Source organism: Hemiscyllium ocellatum, chromosome 22, assembly GCF_020745735.1.
Source record: "Hemiscyllium ocellatum isolate sHemOce1 chromosome 22, sHemOce1.pat.X.cur, whole genome shotgun sequence".
Taxonomy (NCBI): domain Eukaryota; kingdom Metazoa; phylum Chordata; class Chondrichthyes; order Orectolobiformes; family Hemiscylliidae; genus Hemiscyllium; species Hemiscyllium ocellatum.
The window spans coordinates 48986220-49005536 of record NC_083422.1 but is presented as its reverse complement, the minus strand read 5'-3'; the positions used below and the strand labels follow the sequence as shown (position 1 = coordinate 49005536).

The following is a 19317-nucleotide window of genomic DNA, read 5'->3' as shown; positions in this document are numbered from 1 at the left end:
AAAACTCTAAGCGAGGGATAAACCAATGATGGCTAACCAAGCAAATTAAGGAGGTAAAAGTCGGTGATAGCACTGAAGACTAGGATAAATTCAGAATCCAACTGAATTTACAGACTAAAAACATAAGGGAAAATTAGCAAGGGATTTAAAAACCAACAATAAGATCTGATTTAACTACATCAAAATGGAGTGAGAGGTCAAAGTGAACATACATGTCTTTGGAAATGAATCTGGGGAGACTATGGGAATAAGAAAATGGCAGAGGAGGTAAACAGATGTTTTGCATCAGTCTTCTACAGCAGAAGATACTTCAAACATACCATTAATTCTTAAGTATACATGGGAGAAATTAAGTACCATCACCATCATTGAAGACAAGCAAATCAACATCAGTTCCCTTCATTGGCTGGACAGCAGATTTGTGATGCTAGCAGTGTGGATTCAATTTCTACAACTGCTGAGGTGTCCTTGAAGGATTCTCCTTCTCAATCTCTTGACTTACCTGAGGCACGATGACCCTCAGGTTAAAACCATACCAGTCATCTATGGCAACTTTACCTTTAAAGAAAGTCAGAAATAAATTCCCTAGCCCTGATGGCTTGCATTCCAAAATCCTGAAAGGGGTAGCTATACAGATAATGGATGTGATGATTGTAATGTTCAAAAAATCCTTGGATTCTGGAGAAATACAAGACATTTGGAAAACTGCCAATGTGACATCCCTATTCAAAAGAGAAGGGAAGCAAAAGATCAGTGAGCCTATCATCTATTGTTAGAAAAGTACTGGAAATATTACATAAGTTATAGCAAAACAGATCCCTCTGTGCTAAAATATTTTGAAGTTTCTTTCTATTTAAATATTAAATTGCCTTTTTATTCTTCCAACCAAAATGGATAGCCTCAGACTTATCCACATCAAGCTTAATTTGGCATACTTTGGCTCATTCACCTAACATATGCATATCTATTTGTAAATTTCTTATTTTTTCATTTCAATGTCTTTTCACAGGAAACTTTTGAGACTAAATAATGGCTTCTACAGAACAAGATGATTTCATACTGTAACTCCACTTTGATTGGATGCCATGTTCATGTGAGAACCGGCACATGTTCAGCTAAACTGGAGTTACCTGCTTGGCATTTCGATTTATCAAAGTCCATCACTCTGTTGGATTTGCTACTCTGCCAGGAATGACAACTTCGACACAACTTCAGTCGCAAATGACCGAACTGTATGTCACAGAGCATTAGTACAGGATCAGAATCATGCTTGGCTACACAGTCAATCTTTCAATACAACCTTGAAATAACTTCAAAAGCTGATCATTTGGACCTCTTCTTGGCCAAAATCATGTTCCTGACAGGTTTAACTGATTGGTAATTCAATAGTGAATGTTTTTCCACCCCTATTCAGGGATCAGGATAAACGTGCAGATACAGTTTTGCTGACATAATTTAATTCAAATTTCATATTCATTGTGGAATCCTACTCCTTAGCTGGTGGTGTGATTTTCAGAAGAACAGGTCAATACTGGAAAGACACTGGAATTAGAGCTGGTAAACAATCTACTGGCCTGCTCAACACACTTTCACCATACTCAGTTACTACCACAAAGCTGGGTTGCTTAATAGCTGCTTCCTCAAGACAAGCTCCTGGATTTTGGACTTCTTTATCTATACTGTGCCAATGTGTCTCCTAAAAAGTTGCCTTATATCGCAGATTGAAGCTGGAATTTTAAATTGTATGTGGAGGTCAATTAACAACATTTGTAATTTGTCTCATTTGCATCATAGCCTATTTAGGTTTTTTTTAAGTTATAAAAAGTGAAGAGGAAGATACTGCAATTTACAGACTTATCAAAAAATTGTGCACATTCATTTCCCAACAATAACCAATCTTTCAAAATACAAAAACTGACAGGAAACAATAGTGCAATATGCTAGAACACACTCAAAAAAAAACTGTGAATGATGAAAACTGAAACAAAAACATAAATAGCTGGAGAAACTCTGCAAATCTGGCAACAACTGTAGAAAGAGAATTAATATTTTTGCTTCAAGTTAGGATGCAAAATGATGGATTGGTGTCAGTTTCTGCACGTTTGAAATTTCCTACATGTCAGCAATATTTAACAAATTCTAAGTCACAGACCACAGACAGATTATGGAATGTGCTGAGTTGGAGTCCTCTGCATGCTCAAGACTGGCTGGTCACAATCAGCCAAAATAGATTGTTTGGGATCCATATTCCAGCAGATCTTTGGATGCGAAATCCTGCACCCTGTAGTTTGATATCTTAACAACAATGGGCAGATACTATCGTGATGATGTGAATTTATAGTGCTCAAAATCTGAGTGTCTGTACATAAGGCAAAAATCTCAACACACAGCTATATAATTTAAATGTTAAATTTAGTTTCTTAGTAGCTTGGTCTGATTCACTCATCCACACCACTTGACTGGAATCCTCTCCTTAGAATCATACAGCTCAGAGAGGCCATTCAGTCCACTGTCCTATGTTCTTTCTCTTGTGGAGTGCGCTTCTTTTTCAAATGTTTGGACCAAGGCTGTACTGAGTTCTGGAGCTCAGTGGTCTTGGTTGCGTGATGACACAAAGATGAATATGACTGTCAATTAAACCAAACGTCCAGAAAAGCTCACGTCGAAATCTGTTAAAATATTAGTGACAAAAAGTTCCCAAATTCCAAAATTTAAAGAAAATAACATCAATTTATTATTTAACAATGAATATTCAACAACTATTCATAACTCTAAGCCCTCTTTTCGCTTAACTGTTTATTGTCTGCATATGACAATACGCTGTTCCAATAAGACACTTATTAAAATTATACCCATTTAATTTCAAAACCATACAGCCGCTGTCTTCTTCTGTGTCTTTATTCTTCCAGATGAGGATCTCCCTGGGTTGTCTTCTTTCTTTTTATTGTGAATATGTTTCACATGAAAAAGCTACCTTTGATAGACAATGTTTCTCATTTCTTTGAGAGCAAGATGTCAGTTCTCCATGAGTGTCTCTCACGACAGCAGTTGTTCTCTGACCAATTTTCAAACTGTCTGCACTTTATACCCCCCTCCCCTCCCAACATCAGATCGTCTAATTGTTTTGCTGTTGGCAAAACAATAAATCCAAACTCGATTGGGTGTTAGTATCCTAGTTGAAAAATGTGGTGCTGGAAAAACACAGCAAGCCAGACAGCATCGGGGAAGCAGGAGAATCGATGTTTTGGGCATAAGCCCTTCTTCAGGAAGAAGGGCTTATGCCCGAAACGTCAATTCTCCTGCTCCTCCGATGCTGCCTGACCTTCTGTGTTTTTTCAGCACCACACTCTCCACTCTGCTTTCCAGCATCTGCAGTCCTCATTTTCTCCTACTTCAACTGCAGAATGGTTGAACCCAGAGTGTCAATAAGACCATAAATGTAGAAGCAGAAGTAGGCCATTTGTCCCATCGAGTCTCTTCTGCCCTACATTTAAATCATGGCTGATCTGATCAGTAGAAATCCAGCAATATCGGGGGTGTTGACACCCTCAAACCAAAGCAGCCCGTATCATTGATAGGCCAGGCAGCATCTCAGGAATAGAGAATTCGACGTTTCGAGCATAAGCCCTTCATCAGGGCTTGATGAAGGGCTTATGCTCGAAACGTCGAATTCTCTATTCCTGAGATGCTGCCTGGCCTGCTGTGCTTTGACCAGCAACACATTTGCAGCTGTGATCTCCAGCATCTGCAGACCTCATTTTTTACTCGTATCATTGATACCCCATCTTCGACATTCACTCCCATCACCAATTGATGGTTACAAATGCACCGCAACAACTGACGCACGTTGATTCCGCAGAATCTTCCAATATGCAACCTACACAATCAAGAAAGACAAGGACAGCAGACCTGCAAAACATTCTTTTACTGTCGCTGACGAAAATTCTGAACAACATGGCACTATCCCCAATGTGATGATAAGCGCACCTACACCAAATGGGCTGTGCACGCTTCACGTTTTGGCGCATGCGCATTTAACGGATGCAGCCGTGAAAGAAGAGGATGTGAAGAGATCGACCCCGGGATGGTGGGGAAAGGGATCGGACTGGAGAGGATGAGGACATCGGGCCGGCGACGGTGGGGAAGTCATCAGGTTGGGTACGGTGTTGGGGAAGGGGATCGGGGAAGGGAAAAGTTTCGGGGGATGGGGGAGGAGTGGGGATCGGGGATGGGGCGGGGACCGGGAAGGAATGGGGATCGGGGATGGGGCGGGGTTCGGAGAGGATAGGGGATCTGGGTGGGGAAGGGGTTCGGAGAGGGGATTGGGGAGGAGTGGGCATTGGAGTGGGGGAGGGGAGTGGGGTTCGGGGTAGGGGAGGAGTGGTGGAAGGGATCGGACTGGTGAAGGCGAAGAGATCGGGACGGAGGGGAAGGGATCGGTTTGCGAAGAGGGTCGGGGACGGGTGGGGAAAGAGGTCGGACTGGGGGGAGGAAGCGGGTGCCGGATCGGGGGTGGGGGTGGCGAGGATAAAACGTGTCGCAGTAACCGAGGCCCTGCCCTGTCTATGTCTCCGCTGCCGTCCCCATTCCATCGCTCACTGTGTCTCAATGGCGGCACGCAGAGCGGACGCTGCGTATGACGTACACGGACTACGTGATGACGTCACCGCCGCCCGTGTCTGTTAGAATTTAATTTCTTCCATAATTTTCGTCCTGTTTTTTGAGAGGACAGTGGTGACTTTGCAAATCACAACAATTCAGTTTGGTGAAAGTTATGCAATTCTCCTCAGCTCCATCTTACCCCTTGGTATTGACCCTGTATCATCTACACCGCGGACCTATTGATTGGAAACCCCAGCGACAATGTTCTCGAGCTTCCCGCGGGTTCCCGCGCGAATGTTCTGGAAGCTCTTTCAGCGTCAGGTGTCGGCAGCAAGTCGCGGTGACGGTCGAGGAAAACGGGTTTTTCGCACGAGGTTAAAATTAATGAACGTTGCGCCTCTCTCCCCGGCCTCAATCCCGTGGAACCTGGTGAGGCTTGAAACTTTGATGCGTTTTGTCATTTTCTCTCCTACAGTTGAAATCTGGTAAATGGTCAAAGTTAGCACGGAGTCATAGGATAGTCGCAGCAGTGGGGGAGACCATTCAGCCCATGGTGTCGGTATCATCATTTTGCAGGGAAAGCTCACGTGCCCTTTACAGCAATAGTTTTTGTGAAATTCTTTATTCCCTGTTTTACTGATTTTGATCACTTTTCAGTTGCAAGGCCAAAAATTATACTGACGTGGAGAAAATAAGTGTCTTTTTTAAAAAATCAGCTGTGTTAGGTGACACCCCCAGAGCACATCGGGCTTGAACCTAGGCCTCCTGGCCCATCAATGTCTTTTTGCCTTCGGACATAGATCTAGTTCCCAGCTCTCTGCTAAAACCTGGACTAATTCTGTCTTGATTACTGCAGCTACCTATAATATCTGTCTTTAGGCCCAGGCATATGTAACCATTGACATGTCTACTGAAGAGCTTCAAAGCAATTTTGTAAGTTATGAATTCAGTTACTGAGTTCCTATCCAACAGCAACTAAGCATTTGTAGTTCAGTTCTGTATGCCTATTATTTGACAATGCTGTGGCTTTAAGAGGTTATTTTATCCTGGTTTTGTTTTGTTGAAGAGCGGTTGTAAGGTACAGGCACCCAACAGTGTACCAAAACCAAATGAATAAACACATTGGAAGGCCTTGGGTTTTTGTTTAACAGCCTGAATGGGTGTGGCCAGCTCTCTCACATCAGGAATTTTGGATTTTGGTTTTCAAGATCCAGAAGATGTTGACGTCTCAACAGAGTTGGAAGGTTCAGTAAATGTCTCCTGGCTGTTACTCTCTCTGAATTATGTCTTGATGTCTTTTTCTCCTGGATTGGAGAACTGCATGTGAGAATCTGTCTGAATTTGCCTTTTTGCCAAGGGATGTGTTTTTGGGATTATATTATATTGGAACAGTAAATTATTAATGTTACTGTATCTATTATTAGGTTAAGTTTTCCAATAAAGTTATTCTAAGTTCTTTCTTTGTTTGTATTTTAACAATAATCTTTAAATAAAATGTGTTTTTGCTTAACATCGAGGAGTTTGACCAGTGGCATTGCATCTAGAACATTGCACTACATATTTGCCTTTAATATAAGAAAAAGTTAGGGTCTCAATTACCTTATTAAAATATTTTGCGGATGACTGGTCCATAACACTTTCTTTATACCGATAATTATTATTCAACCAAGTGAATCTGTTATGCTAACATTATTTATAGATCATCTTTAATTTTGTAAAACTTCCCAAGATGTTTCCCAGAGGTGCAATAAAACAAATATTGACGCAGAGCTAAAAGAGATGAGACATTGCGGCAAATGACCAAAACCTCCTTGAACAGTGGGAATTTCTTACAGGAAGAGGAATATTTGGGGAAATTGATCTGGAGTTTAGGACTTAGGCAACTGAAGGCATGCCCTTTAATGATCAGCTGAATGAAGCTTTGGCGGAAAGGATTTAGAATTGAGGAATTCAAAGTTCTTAAAATGCTGTGCAGTTGGAGACAGTTGCAGAGACATGGAGAGAAGAGTTCAAGGAGAATTTTGGACATGAGGATAAGAATTTGGCTTCAGCTATGCATCCCACAAAAGGGTGGCCACTGCATCAGTGATAGTATCACTACCTCTGTCAAAGCATCTAGATCTGAATACTCACAGTCAACATTTATATGAGGTAGATTTGCATTTGCAGATACATTGCGTGCTTTTTGAACACAATACAATCTGTTGGCAGTCAGCCCATGTGCCATTTTATAAATTTCTACTTTGGAAATAGAAGTGGTTTGACGCAAGGTTGGAATGCAAACAGGCTCTAGCCTCTCGCCTTTAATACATTGTCTGAGCTGAAATGTCACTTTTATTTTGTGAAACCTTAAGTCATCTCAGGAATGTGACTTGAAAAGAGTTCTGGGATTTACATATTAATGAATCAAAACCTGCAATCCATTCTAAGTGATGAAAGACTTAACAGCAATCTCGGTTTGTTCTAATCATCGCATCATTTTTGACAGTTTGATCTTGCACAATAAATTCTGTGTCCTACGGTCCTGCCCTACTAGTTACCTGTAAGGAGCAGCGCTTCGAAAGCTTGTACTTCCAGATAAACCTGTTGGATTGTAACCTGGTGGTGTGTGATTTTTAACAGTGTAGAATGGGTCATTTCAGCCTACCAGTTCTGCAGCGACTCCCTGAGTGAGCATCACAGCTTGATGCTATTCTTTCCTTTATCCGTAAACGAGCTCATTGGCCTAGATTTTTCTGCTGTCCAGACCAGCGCAGTTAGGTTTGCATATGGGTCCGTGAGGATCTGCCGTTTTCGCATGAAATTTAATTTTCCATGGCCAGTTCCACTGTGCTTGCAACCCTCCGAAAGTCTCTGTTTAATTTGGACGCGTAGATGGTTCCGATCAAATTCAGTACAGGAGTTATTCAGGAAAAGTTAGATAAATTTATAGATTAACGAGTATTTATTAGTTAACGTGCTTATCTGACAGACACCTAGCTACTTCTCTCCTCAGACGCTCCGCGACACCCCGCTTGTGCCCTCCACAACATCCTGATGAAGGAACGGCTGGCCGAAAGCCAGTGTGCTTCCAATTAAACCTGTTGGACTATAACCTGGTGTTGTGATTTTTAACTTAATGCATAAACAACGCCGCTTTACGAAATGTCTAATAAAATCAAGCAGTTGAATTTTTTCATTTAACTTTATTTCAGTGAATTTAAATATTTGCAAATTAATAAAGCTGAAATATGCTGTCCCACGCCCCAGTACTTATATATATATGAGTCGAAAAGTGTGGTGCTGGAAAACCACAGTATCCGAGGAGCCACCTTTAAATAAAACGGAAGTAAAACAAAGAACTGCGATGCTGGAGCTCTGATACTGAAAGTGCTGCCGAAACGCCGCATATCGGGCCGAAAAACAGAATATATACTTCGTTCACTTGTCAAAACATTTAACCTTTAAGTAATCTGTCCTGACACTGCAGAGAGTCTGCAGGACACGACAGTGGTTAATAAGTCAGCAAAATACCACAAAGAGAAATACAGTGTCTTAATATTTTTAAAAACAATATTTCAAATTAGCAAGCGATGCGCAAGTATTCCAGAAGGATAAAGATAGTCTATTCAATTCCGAGTTGTTTCTTTCGCCACAGTTCCTCTTCTGTTCGAGGGACAGAGAGATCTATAGATCTCCTCCGCTTTATCCCGGGTTAGATACACTTTGCGGAATCTTTGACTCTTGTCCATTTCGCAGACAGTGAGGTGTTTGCACTCCAGAGGAACCGGGAACTCCGGTTTCTCATCCGGCAGATAGAAAGCAAAGCTCAGATATTCCCAGGAACGATTGTCTGGGTAACAATCATCGACCTTCCAATTCCCTTCGCCACCATCACTGAGCACTCGGATTTCAGATCCTGTAGATTCTGGTCTCCATATCCATTTGGTACCTTCCCGGGAAATCACTTCAGAAGGGACGGGAGGGCATTGCTCGAATATCTTGACACCGGGAGTGTAGACAACCACAGCGTGCATCAACTCGAGATCATATCTAAAAGTTCCCAACACTCTAAACTCGGGATCTTCACCCCAACAAACTGATTTCTTATATTCATCGATTAGATCATTGATATTATAAGTGAATTTGAAATTACCGTAATTGGATACTTCCAGAAAAGCAGGAGAGCTGAGATATTGCTCCAACAGGGCGTCCCGTAAATTCCGTACATATTGGGGCTGCTGTCCTGTTCTATTTGTTAGCCACCTTTCCGTGTCTTCTTTGTATTTATCCTTCTGTTCCTCTTTTTCCCTCTGGTTCACTTCGACATGCCACCACGAGAACCGGACGTACAAATTTTCTCCTATGTTCTTTGGGTTAGCTTTCTTCATGCATTGGTCAGCGAGGATGCCTTTGGCTCCATCGGAGTTAGTGACATGGGTAACGTTTGTAATGAAGAACGAGCTACGTTCGCTATCTTGGAGATCATGAATTTTTACACCAGGTAAAGCGTTGTCGGGAAAAGTGAAGACTCTGCCCCATTCTTTGTGACTCACATGTTTCAAGGGGTAGAAATCTTCAGGACCGCCGTACCCCACGTTAATCCGATGCCATTTCTGCGTAGTGTACATGGCTTTCTCCAGCCGAAGAGGTAAGGGACAACGTATCAAGTGGGGAAACAGACAGGAAGGGTGGAATGTCTCACTTCTAGTTGGTTTGAATCTCTGCTCTCTGGAGCAAGCCAACTCCAATAGTAATCCTTGTATGGTTAGAAGGTATGGGTAGAGCCAATCAATTTTCATCATCTCACCACAAGCTGATGAAGATGCCCTTAAATGGCAGCTTGAAACGAAAGTATTTCTACAGATTTGGAGAGGGAGTGGCTTTGAGAGTTGGTAGGGCTGAATTCTGTGAATTCTATTGCTAGAAATAGTTCTACCAGAATCCTAGGCCATTTAACCCATTGAGTCTAAACCAATTCTCTGAAGAACATCCGACCTTCTATACCCCTGGACTCTATGGACAATTTAGAATAGCCAGTCAACCAAACCTGTACATCTTTTGACTGTGGAAGGAAACCCACGCAGACCAGGGGAGAATGTGCAAACTCCACATAGACAGACGCCTCAAGGTGAAATTGAACGTGGGTCCCTGACCCTGTAAGGCAGTGGTGCTAACCACTGAGCCACCCAATAAGGACATAAGTAAACCAGGTGGTTTTTCCAACAATCAGAAACTGATTCATGGTCATCACTCGACTCTTAATTCCAGCTATTTACTCAATTCTGATTCCACCATCTGCCATGGCAGGATTTGAACCTGAGTTTCCAAAACATTAGCTGAGTCTCTGGATTAATAGTCTACAGATAACACCATTAGGCAGTCGCCTCCCTGAGGCGACACTATAGGGCATTGCGAAGGAATCTTTGAAGACATTTGACGATGAATCCGTCACTCTTCACAATAGCGAATAATGGATCTAAGCGGTGTTATACTATATAATTTCAATGTGGTTGACAAGATGAGTTAGATAAGAGTGAATCAGCTAGTATTGTGTAGAACCTTAAGTAAAACAGGAGCAGCCGAAAGAAGAGGGGACTTTTATTGTAGCTAATTGTTAATCCATTGACCATTATCCAGGTCCCTGCGACGAAGGAGGTATTGATCGTATTCCACGGCAGAACAGGCTCTTTGGTCCACCATGTCTCTGCCGACGATTCTTTGACTTCTTGCGAGTCTTTGACTTCTTTCCAGCCCTGCCTCCTCCCTTCCATTGCACCTACCGACCCTTCCTTTCAGCTTCCAACCGGATTCATTCCTCCCATCGAACACATCTGTGCTCACCTATCGCCACCTCACCATTCCCCGCACCCCCCAACCCCTCCTCCATTCCTGAAGAAGGGTTATAACTGAAACATTGACTTCTCAACCTCCTGATCCTGCCAGGCTTGCTGTGTTCTTCCAGTTTGTCTGTTTGTCTACTTTGGATTCCAATATCTATTCCAGTATTTCTTTTGACTTATCATCTATTTGAATGGCAGAGCTGACTCGATGGGCTGAATAGCTTGTTTCTGTCCCTATGTCTTATAGTCTACACTGCAGTTGGATTATCTGTCAAGCCTAAACTTTGACTCTATTCAGAGGGTGACATGGCAACAAGTAGTTGCCAATTAACAACATGATTCTTTCTGCGTTATAAATTTAGAATATCGAGTCCTTCTCATACGATTTTGACAAGGAGAGTAATGTTAATCTATCCTCTGTAGCTAGCAAGTCACTGAATATTTTCACCGTGTTGATGTCCCTTTTACTTTTGATCCTTCATATTGTTAGCGCCGGTTTTGCTCCCACCACAGTGCAGTATTTTTTATCGTGAGGGTGCGCGTTTCCAGATTAGCGCACATGCGTAGTTGCCACCGTTGCCAATGTCAGCAAACACTGCTTTTCAAAAATATTCATTTTTACGTCACATATTTAAAAAATGCACAGATCAGATTATATTTGTTTATTTGTACTCCATTTCATTGAAGATACATTCATTGGCGACATTGTCATTCACTTAATCCATAATCTATCAACTCAAAATGGAGCGCGACATAATCAAATTCCCTGTATTCCCGATTAGATTTTAGATTCAACATTATTTATCACGTTTCCAAAAAAGTGAAAGTATTCAATGTAACCGGTATAGACAGAAATATAATATTTAGATAAAGACTGCTTACAGCTGTCTATTTCGGCAGCGCAATAACTGATAGAAATTCTCCGCTTCTTCCCGGGTCATGTACGTATAAGGCGGCCGAAATCGTTGACTTTCCTCCATATCGCAGACAGTGAGGTGTTTGAACTCCAGCCGGACCGGGAACTCCGGTTTCTCATCTGGCAGGTAGAAAGCAAAGCTCACGAATTCCCACCGCCGGCAGTCTGGATAACACTCATCGACCCACCAGCTCCCACTGTCATTCTGCTTGAGCACTCGGATTTCAGAACCTGTGGATTCTGGTCTCCAGACCCATTTGGTACCTTCCTGGGAAATCACTTCAGAAGGGAGGTGAGGGCATTGCTCAAATATTTTGACCCCGGGAGGATGGACTGCCACGGTGTGCATGATTTCGATGTTATATCTGAAAGTTCCCAATACGCTGAACACGGGATCTTTACCCTGACAAACCGATTTTTTATATTCACCGATTAGATCATTGATATTGTAGGTGAATTTGAAATTTCCGTAATAGGATTGTTCCAAGAAAGCGGGAGAGCTGATATATTGCTTCAAAAGGTCTTCCCGCAAACATTTTACATTTTGGGGTAGAGACTCCTGGATGGTTTGCCTCAGCTGTTCGTCAATAATATTTCTCTTAACTTCCTTTTTCCTGTCTACTTCTTGCGGGCTGACTTGGATGCTCCACCACGAGAAGAGAACCTTGAGCTCTTCTCCAATCTGCTTTATCTTTGCTTTCTTCAAGCATTGATCGTCGAGAATACCTTGGGCTCCATTTGAATCGGTGACATGAATGAGATTTGTGATGGAGAACTCAGCATGCCTCCCCGGTTGGAGAACGTCGATATTTCCACCCAAGACAGCGGAGTCCGGGAGAGTGAAGCCCCTGCCCCATTCACGGATGCCGACATGTCTCAATGGGTAGAAGTCTTCAGGCCCACGATACCCAGACTTAATTCGCTGCCACTTTTGAGCAGTGAACATGGTTTATTGCGTAGAAAGAGCAACAAGTGAAATCGAACTCTGTGTGTAACCCAATAACAAACTCAAGATTTGTTTGTGTCACAAATAGGCGGAGTTGGCAGTCCGCCATCTCCTTACATCACGTACACTGTCATATGAGTTGTTCTAATATGGAACCATCCAAGCAACTCTGTTTTTTTTGTGTGTAGTGTCATTGGGGAGTTGAAAATGTGTTGCTGGAAAAGCGCAGCAGGTCAGGCAGCATCCAAGGAGAAGGAGATTCGACGTTTCGGGCATAAGCCCTTCTTCAGCTTATGCCCGAAACGTCGAATCTCCTGTTCCTTGGATGCTGCCTGACCCTCTGCGCTTTTCCAGCAACACATTTTCAGCTCTGATCTCCAGCATCTGCAGACCTCACTTTCTTCTGTCATTGGGGAGTGGTAAGAAATAAGGCGTGTCGGCGATCTTGCTTCGATTTGGGTTCGATTATTTACAGATCCCGGCAGTATTTCATTGAAGTTGATCCTAGGTGACCACCGCAGCTGCCAAAAATGTGGCAGGTGATTGGTTGTATTTAAGCAGAAGTCTCAATAATGCTGCCCCAGAACAGCCGAAAATGAAACAGAAAGTCGAAAAGCCTTTATTTATATATTAAAACACTGCTTTCATATCCTATTTTCCCCTCCCCCAACCCATACTTGGATTGTACTTGGAACGAGAAAGGCAAAAGTGAGGACTGCAGATGCTGGAAACCCGAGTTTAGATCAGAGTGATGCTGGAAAAGCACAGCAGGTCAAGCAGCATCTGAGGAGCATGAAAATCGAGGTTTCTGGCAAAAGCCCTTCATCAGGAATAGAGGCAGGAAGAGATGATCTGGGGGTTGTAGTGCTGCCTGACCTGATGTGCTTTTCCAGCACCACTCTGATTTATACTTTGCTATGAGAAAGCCTAACATGTGGCGATGGCAATAATAATACCGTTAGACAGTGCTGGTCGACAGCCGCAATGGTCTACAAGCCAACTGGTGGTAATTACCAATATTATTGACCAGAAGATAACAGTAATGGATGGACCTTGCAGTGAAGTCAAATGATAGAGAATGCCATTTAAATGAATGCAACTTACTGACTTCAAGATTCAAATCTAGCTTGGTGTTTGTCGCAAGTTTGTAAAAGCTGCTTGTGTAAATGAGAAGAATCATTAGGATAATGGTAACCTTTGGGCAATGAAAGTTAAAGCACATGCAAACGGAGCCAAATGATAACTTTGATTGCTGCAAAGTCATGAAGACCGAGAACATTAGAAACAAAATCAAGCACCAGTTGCCAAAACTGAAGAAGGAAGCTATCATGAAAGCATAAATGTCTATTATTTAAGCGGAATAATGACATTTATACCAGAAAGAAAAATGTTTCAGATATCCAAGTTCAAATCTTGCCATGATAGAGAGTGGAATTTGAATTCAATACAATTTCTAGAATTAAAAATCTAATGATGACCATAACCAACTGGCACTTGTGAGAAAAATCCACTAATTCCCTTCAAGAAAGGAAATATGGCCATCTTAACCTGGTCTGACCTACATGTAAATCCAGAACATGCCAATATGTTTGACTCTCAACTGCCTTCAGAAATGGCCTACAAGCCACACAATTGTTTTAATCATGATCCCATCTCAATGTAGGCATTGCAAATGGGCAATGGCAAAAACAGCCTTGCTGACCCTGCAATGTCCTCTTTACTAACATTTGGGTGCTAGTGCCAAAATTGGGGCACTTGACTAGTCTATGAGACAATTAATAGCCTGACATAATCATAATCAAAAAATCATACCTTATAATGTCCTAGACATCACCATACCTGGATATATCATGTCTTATCAACAGGACAGACCCAGCATAGTTGGTGGCACAATGGTATACAATCAGGAGGAAGTTGCCATTGAAGTCCTCAACATTGGCTGTGAACACCATGAAATTTCATATTATCAGGTTTAACATGAACAAGGAAACCTGCTGATTGCCACATACAGGTAAAAACAATGACTGCAGATGCTGGAAACCAGATTCTGGATTAGTGTGCTGGAAGAGCACAGCAGTTCAGGCAGCATCCAAAGTGCAGCAAAATCGACGTTTCGGGCAAACGCTCTTCATCAGGAATAAATGTCCTTCCTCAGCTAGTGAATCTCTACCACCATGTTGAACAACACTTGGAGGAAGCACTCAGGGTGGCAAAAGCACAAAATTTACTCTGGATTGGGACTTCAATGTCCAAGAGTGGCCAGGGATCAGGCTAGTTAGGTCCTAAATTACATAGTTGCCATGCTGGGTCACTGGCAGATGGTGTTGGAGTCAACAACAAGGAAAAACATACGTGACCTCATCCTCTAAAATCTGCCTGCTGCAGATGCATCTATCTATTGCAGTATTGATAAAACTGACCACTGCACGGTTTTTGTGTAGACCAAGTTCCATCTTTACATTGAGAATATCCTCCAATGTTTACATGACAATATCACCATGCTAAATAGAACAGACTTTGAACAGATCTAGCAACTCAAGACTGGGTACTGTGAACCATCAACAGCAGCAGAATTGTACACCTAACACCATCTGCAACCTCATGACCCGGCAGATTCCCCACTCAACCATTACCATACGAACAAAGAGAACAAAGAACAATACAGCAGAGGAGCAGTAACTTTCGGTCCTCCAAGCTTACACCAACACATTTTGCCCTTCCATACTAAAACAGTTTTTATTCACAGGATCCGAATTCCTTTTTCCTGTTTATGCATTCATCCAGGTGCTTCTTCAATGCTGCTATTCTGTCTGCTTCCATCACCTCCTGTGACAGCATATTCCAGGCAATCACCACCCTTTGCATGAAAAACCAGCCTGTCACATCTCTAAACTCTGGCCCCCCACCCCACCTTGAACCTGTGTCTCCTAATAATTGACCCTTGCTTCCTGGGAAAAACACTCATTTTTTTCACTCTATCCATGCCATTCACAATCTTATAAACTTCAGTCAGGTCACCCCTCCTTCACTGTGGAAGGGATCAGCCCTGGTTCAATGGACAGTGCAAGAGACCATACAGTAGCAGCACCATACATCTAAACTAAGGTGGCAACCTGGAGAAGCTATCAAAGAGAACATCTGTATGCCAAACAGCATAAACAGCAAATGATGCCAGAGTTTAGCAATCCTACAACCAACGGATCAGATCTAAGCCCTGCAATCCCGCCATATCCAGTCATGAATTGTAACAGTCAATTAAACAACTCACTGAAGTTGGAGGCTCCACAACTACCCTCATGTTAGCACTAGCTACCTGACAAAGGATCAGCGATCCAAAAAATAGTACTTCCAAATAAATCTATTGGAGTATAACCTGGTGTTGTGTGATTTTAAACATTGTCACCGATGGAAAAGCCCAACATATCAGTGCAAAAGATAAGGCTGAAGCATTTGCAACAATCTGTGGCCAGGAGTGCTGAATGGATGAGCCATTCTGCCATCGCGAGTGGTCTCCAGCATCACAGATGCCAATCTTTGGCCAATTCAATTCACTCCACTCCACTCCATGTGATATCAAGAAATGATTGAAGGCACTGGATGCTAAAAAGCCTATGGGTGCTGAAAACATTCCAGCAATAGTACTTGTGTTCCAGAATTTGCTGCATGCCCAGCTAATGTTCCAGTACAGCTTCAACACTGGCATCTACCCGACAGTGCAGAAAATTGCCCAAGTATATTCTACACACAAGAAGCAGGACAAATCCAATCCAGCCAATTACTACCCCATCAGTTTATTCGCAATCATCCATAAAGTGACAGAAGGTGTCATCAATAGTGCCTGGCAACAACCTGCTTACTGATCCCAGTGTGGTTTCTGCTAGGGCCACTCAGCTCCTAATCTCATTACAGCCTTGGTTCAAACATGGAAAAAAAAGAGCTGAATTCCAGAGAATTGGATGGAAGTGATCGAGGCCACATTTGACTGAGCATAGCATTAAGGGGCTCTAATAAGCCTGGAATCAATGGAAAGGAAAAATAAATAAGAAAAGAAAACAAGAAGTCAGTATTTGATATCTGTGATCTCTATTGTACACCTATACATCTATACTGTTAATGGAAATATATTTTGCAGGTATTCTATTTGACTTTGCCACTGTTTAAAATTGATAAAGGAGTTGGGTATATATTTTTTAAAAGTATATTGATTACAGTCATATTTGACCCATAGGAAGGTGGTTGTGGTTGTTTGGTTGAGGAATTTGAGTTTGGTCATCTCAAATCCAGGACACCACTGCAGGAGTTCCTCAGGGTATTGTCCTAGGCTCAACCATCTTCAGCTGCTTCATCAATGACCTTCCTTCCATAAGTTCAGAAGTGGGGATGTTCATCAATGATTGCATAATCAGCACCATTCACCACTCCTTAGAACCTGAAGTAGTCCATGTCCAAATGAAATATGACCTAGGCAGTATCCAGGTTTATGTTGACATGTGGAAATTTTACAGGCAGGAGGCTGGAAGAACACAGCAAGCCAGGCAGCATGAGGAGGTGGAAAGTCAATGTTTCAGGTGTAACGCTTCTTCAGGATTGGAGATGGGTGTGGGCAGAGCTGCACATAAAGGGATTTGTTGGGGACAGGGTGGTGAAGGGGGATCGGTGAAGACAGATAGAGGGCACAACTTGGTTGAACAATGGGAGGAATGAATCTGGTTGGTGGCAGGGAGCAGTGGAAGGGATAGGGAGGGGCTGGAAAGGGAATCCGGGGATGCAGAGGAGGTTATTTGAAATTGGAGAAATCAATGTTGAGTCCTCTGGGCTATAGGCTGCCCAGACGGAAGATGAGGTGTTGTTCCTCTAATTTGCGCTGTGGTTCGTTTTGGCAATTGAGAAGGCCAAGATGGTCATGTCAGAAAGAGAGAGTGGTTAGGGGAGTTGAAATGGGCAGTGACTGGGAGGTCCGGTCGGCCCCGTGGGCCCAGCTGCGATACTCGGTGAACCATTCCCTAAGTTTACATTCAGCCTCCCCAATTTAGAAACACCACATCAGGAGCACCTGATGCAGTAAACTAGGTTGGAAGAGGTAAAAACAGTGACTGCAGATGCTGGAAAACAAATTCTGGATCAGTGGTGCTGGAAGAGCACAGCAGATCAGGCAGCATCCAACGAGCAGAGAGGCAGGTGACCCTCTGTCTCATCTGGAAGGACTTTTTGGGGCCATGGACGGAGGTGAGGGGGATAGTGTACGAGCAGGTTTTTTTATCCTTAATAGACAAGAGACAGTAGGTGCAGGAGTAGGCCATTCAGCCCTTCGAGCCAGCACCACCATTCATTATGATCATGGCTGATCATCCACAATCAGTATCCTGTTCCTGCCTTGTCCCCATAATCCGTGATTCCACTATTTTTAAGAGCTCTATCCATCTCTTTCGTGAAAGTATCCAAAGTCTTGGCCTCCATTGCCTTCTGGGGCAGAGCATTCCATATATCCATCACTCTCTGGGTGAAAAAGTTTCTCCTCAGCTCTATTCTAAATGGCCTACCCCTTATTTTTAAGCTGTGTCCTCTGGTTCTGAATTCATCCATAAGTGGAAACATGCTCCTTGCCTCCAGAGTGTCCAATCCTTTAATAATCTTATACATCTCAATCAGATCCCCTCTCATCCTTCTAAACTCAAGTGTATACAAGCCCAGTCTCTCCAATCTGTCATCATATGATAGTCTTGCCATTCTTGTGAACCTACACTGCACTCTCAATAGCCAGAATGTCCTTCCTCAAATTTGGAGACCAAAACTGCACACAATACTCCAGGTGAAGTCTCACCAGGGGCCTAAACAGCAGCAGAAGGACCTCTTTGCTCCTATACTCACTCCCTCTTGTTATGAAGGCCAGCATGCCATTGGCTTTCTTCACTGCCTGCTGTACCTGCATCCTTGCTCTCATTGACTGATGTACATTGACTGATTTTCGCTTCCCCGGTCCCCAACACCTTATCTTCACCATGGACATCCAGTCCCTGTATACCCCCATCCCCCATCACGAAGGACTCAAAGCCCTCCGCTTCTTCCTTTCCTGCTGTACCAACCAGTACCCTTCCACTGACACCCTTCTTCGACTGACTGAACTGGTCTGAACAACTTCTCTTTCCAATTCTCCCACTTCCTCCAAACCAAAGGAGTAGCCATGGGCACCCACATGGACCCCAGCTATGCCTGCCTGTTCATAGGGTATGTGGAACTGTCCATCTTCCGCCACTCCACTGGCACCAACCCCCACCTTTTCCTCCGCTACATCGATGACTGTATCGGCACTGCCTCGTGCTCCCATGAGGAGGTTGAACAGTTCATCCACTTTACTAACACCTTCCAACCTGACCTCAAATTTACCTGGGCTGTCTCAGACTCCTCCCTCCACTTCCGAGACCTCTCCATTTCTATCTCGGGCAACCGAATCAACACAGACATTCACTATAAACCCACCGACTCCCACAGCTACCTAGACTACATCTCCTCCCACCCTGCCCCCTGTAAAAATGCCATCCCATATTCCCAATTCCTTCGTTTCCGCCGCATCTGCTCCCAGGAGGACCAGTTCCAATACCGAACAATCCAGATGGCCTCTTTCTTCAAAGACCGCAATTTCCCCCCAGACGTGGTCGACAACACTCTCCACCGCATCTCCTCCACTTCCCGCTCCTCCGCCCTTGAGCCCCGCCCCTCCAATCGCCACCAGGACAGAACCCCACTGGTCCTCACCTACCACCCACTAACCTCCATATACATCATATCATCCGTTGTCATTTCCGCCACCTCCAAACGGACCCCACCACCAGGGATATATTTCCCTCCCCTCCCCTATCAGCGTTCCAAAAAGATCACTCCCTCCGTGACTCCCTCGTCAGATCCACACCCCTCACCAATCCAACCTCCACTACCGGCACCTTCCCCTGCAACCGCAAGAAATGCAAAACATGCGCCCACACCTCCCCCCTTACTTCCCTCCAAGACCCCAAGGGATCCTTCCATATGCGTCA

The 19317-nt window shown here is 43.4% G+C and overlaps 1 protein-coding gene across 1 annotated transcript; it reads right to left on the bottom strand.

The window, feature by feature from the left end:
* Positions 1-11071: 11071 nt before the first annotated feature.
* On the bottom strand, positions 11072-12340 carry LOC132826511 (uncharacterized). The gene has a single exon (XM_060842473.1). It carries the CDS (start codon positions 12284-12286, stop codon positions 11303-11305), a length of 984 nt encoding a protein of 327 aa, XP_060698456.1. The 5' UTR covers positions 12287-12340; the 3' UTR covers positions 11072-11302.
* Positions 12341-19317: the final 6977 nt, after the last annotated feature.

Coding starts and splice junctions, on each gene's coding strand:
- LOC132826511 (XM_060842473.1), bottom strand. CDS start 12,286: ATGTTCACTGCTCAAAAGTGGCAGCGAATTAAGTCTGGGTATCGTGGG.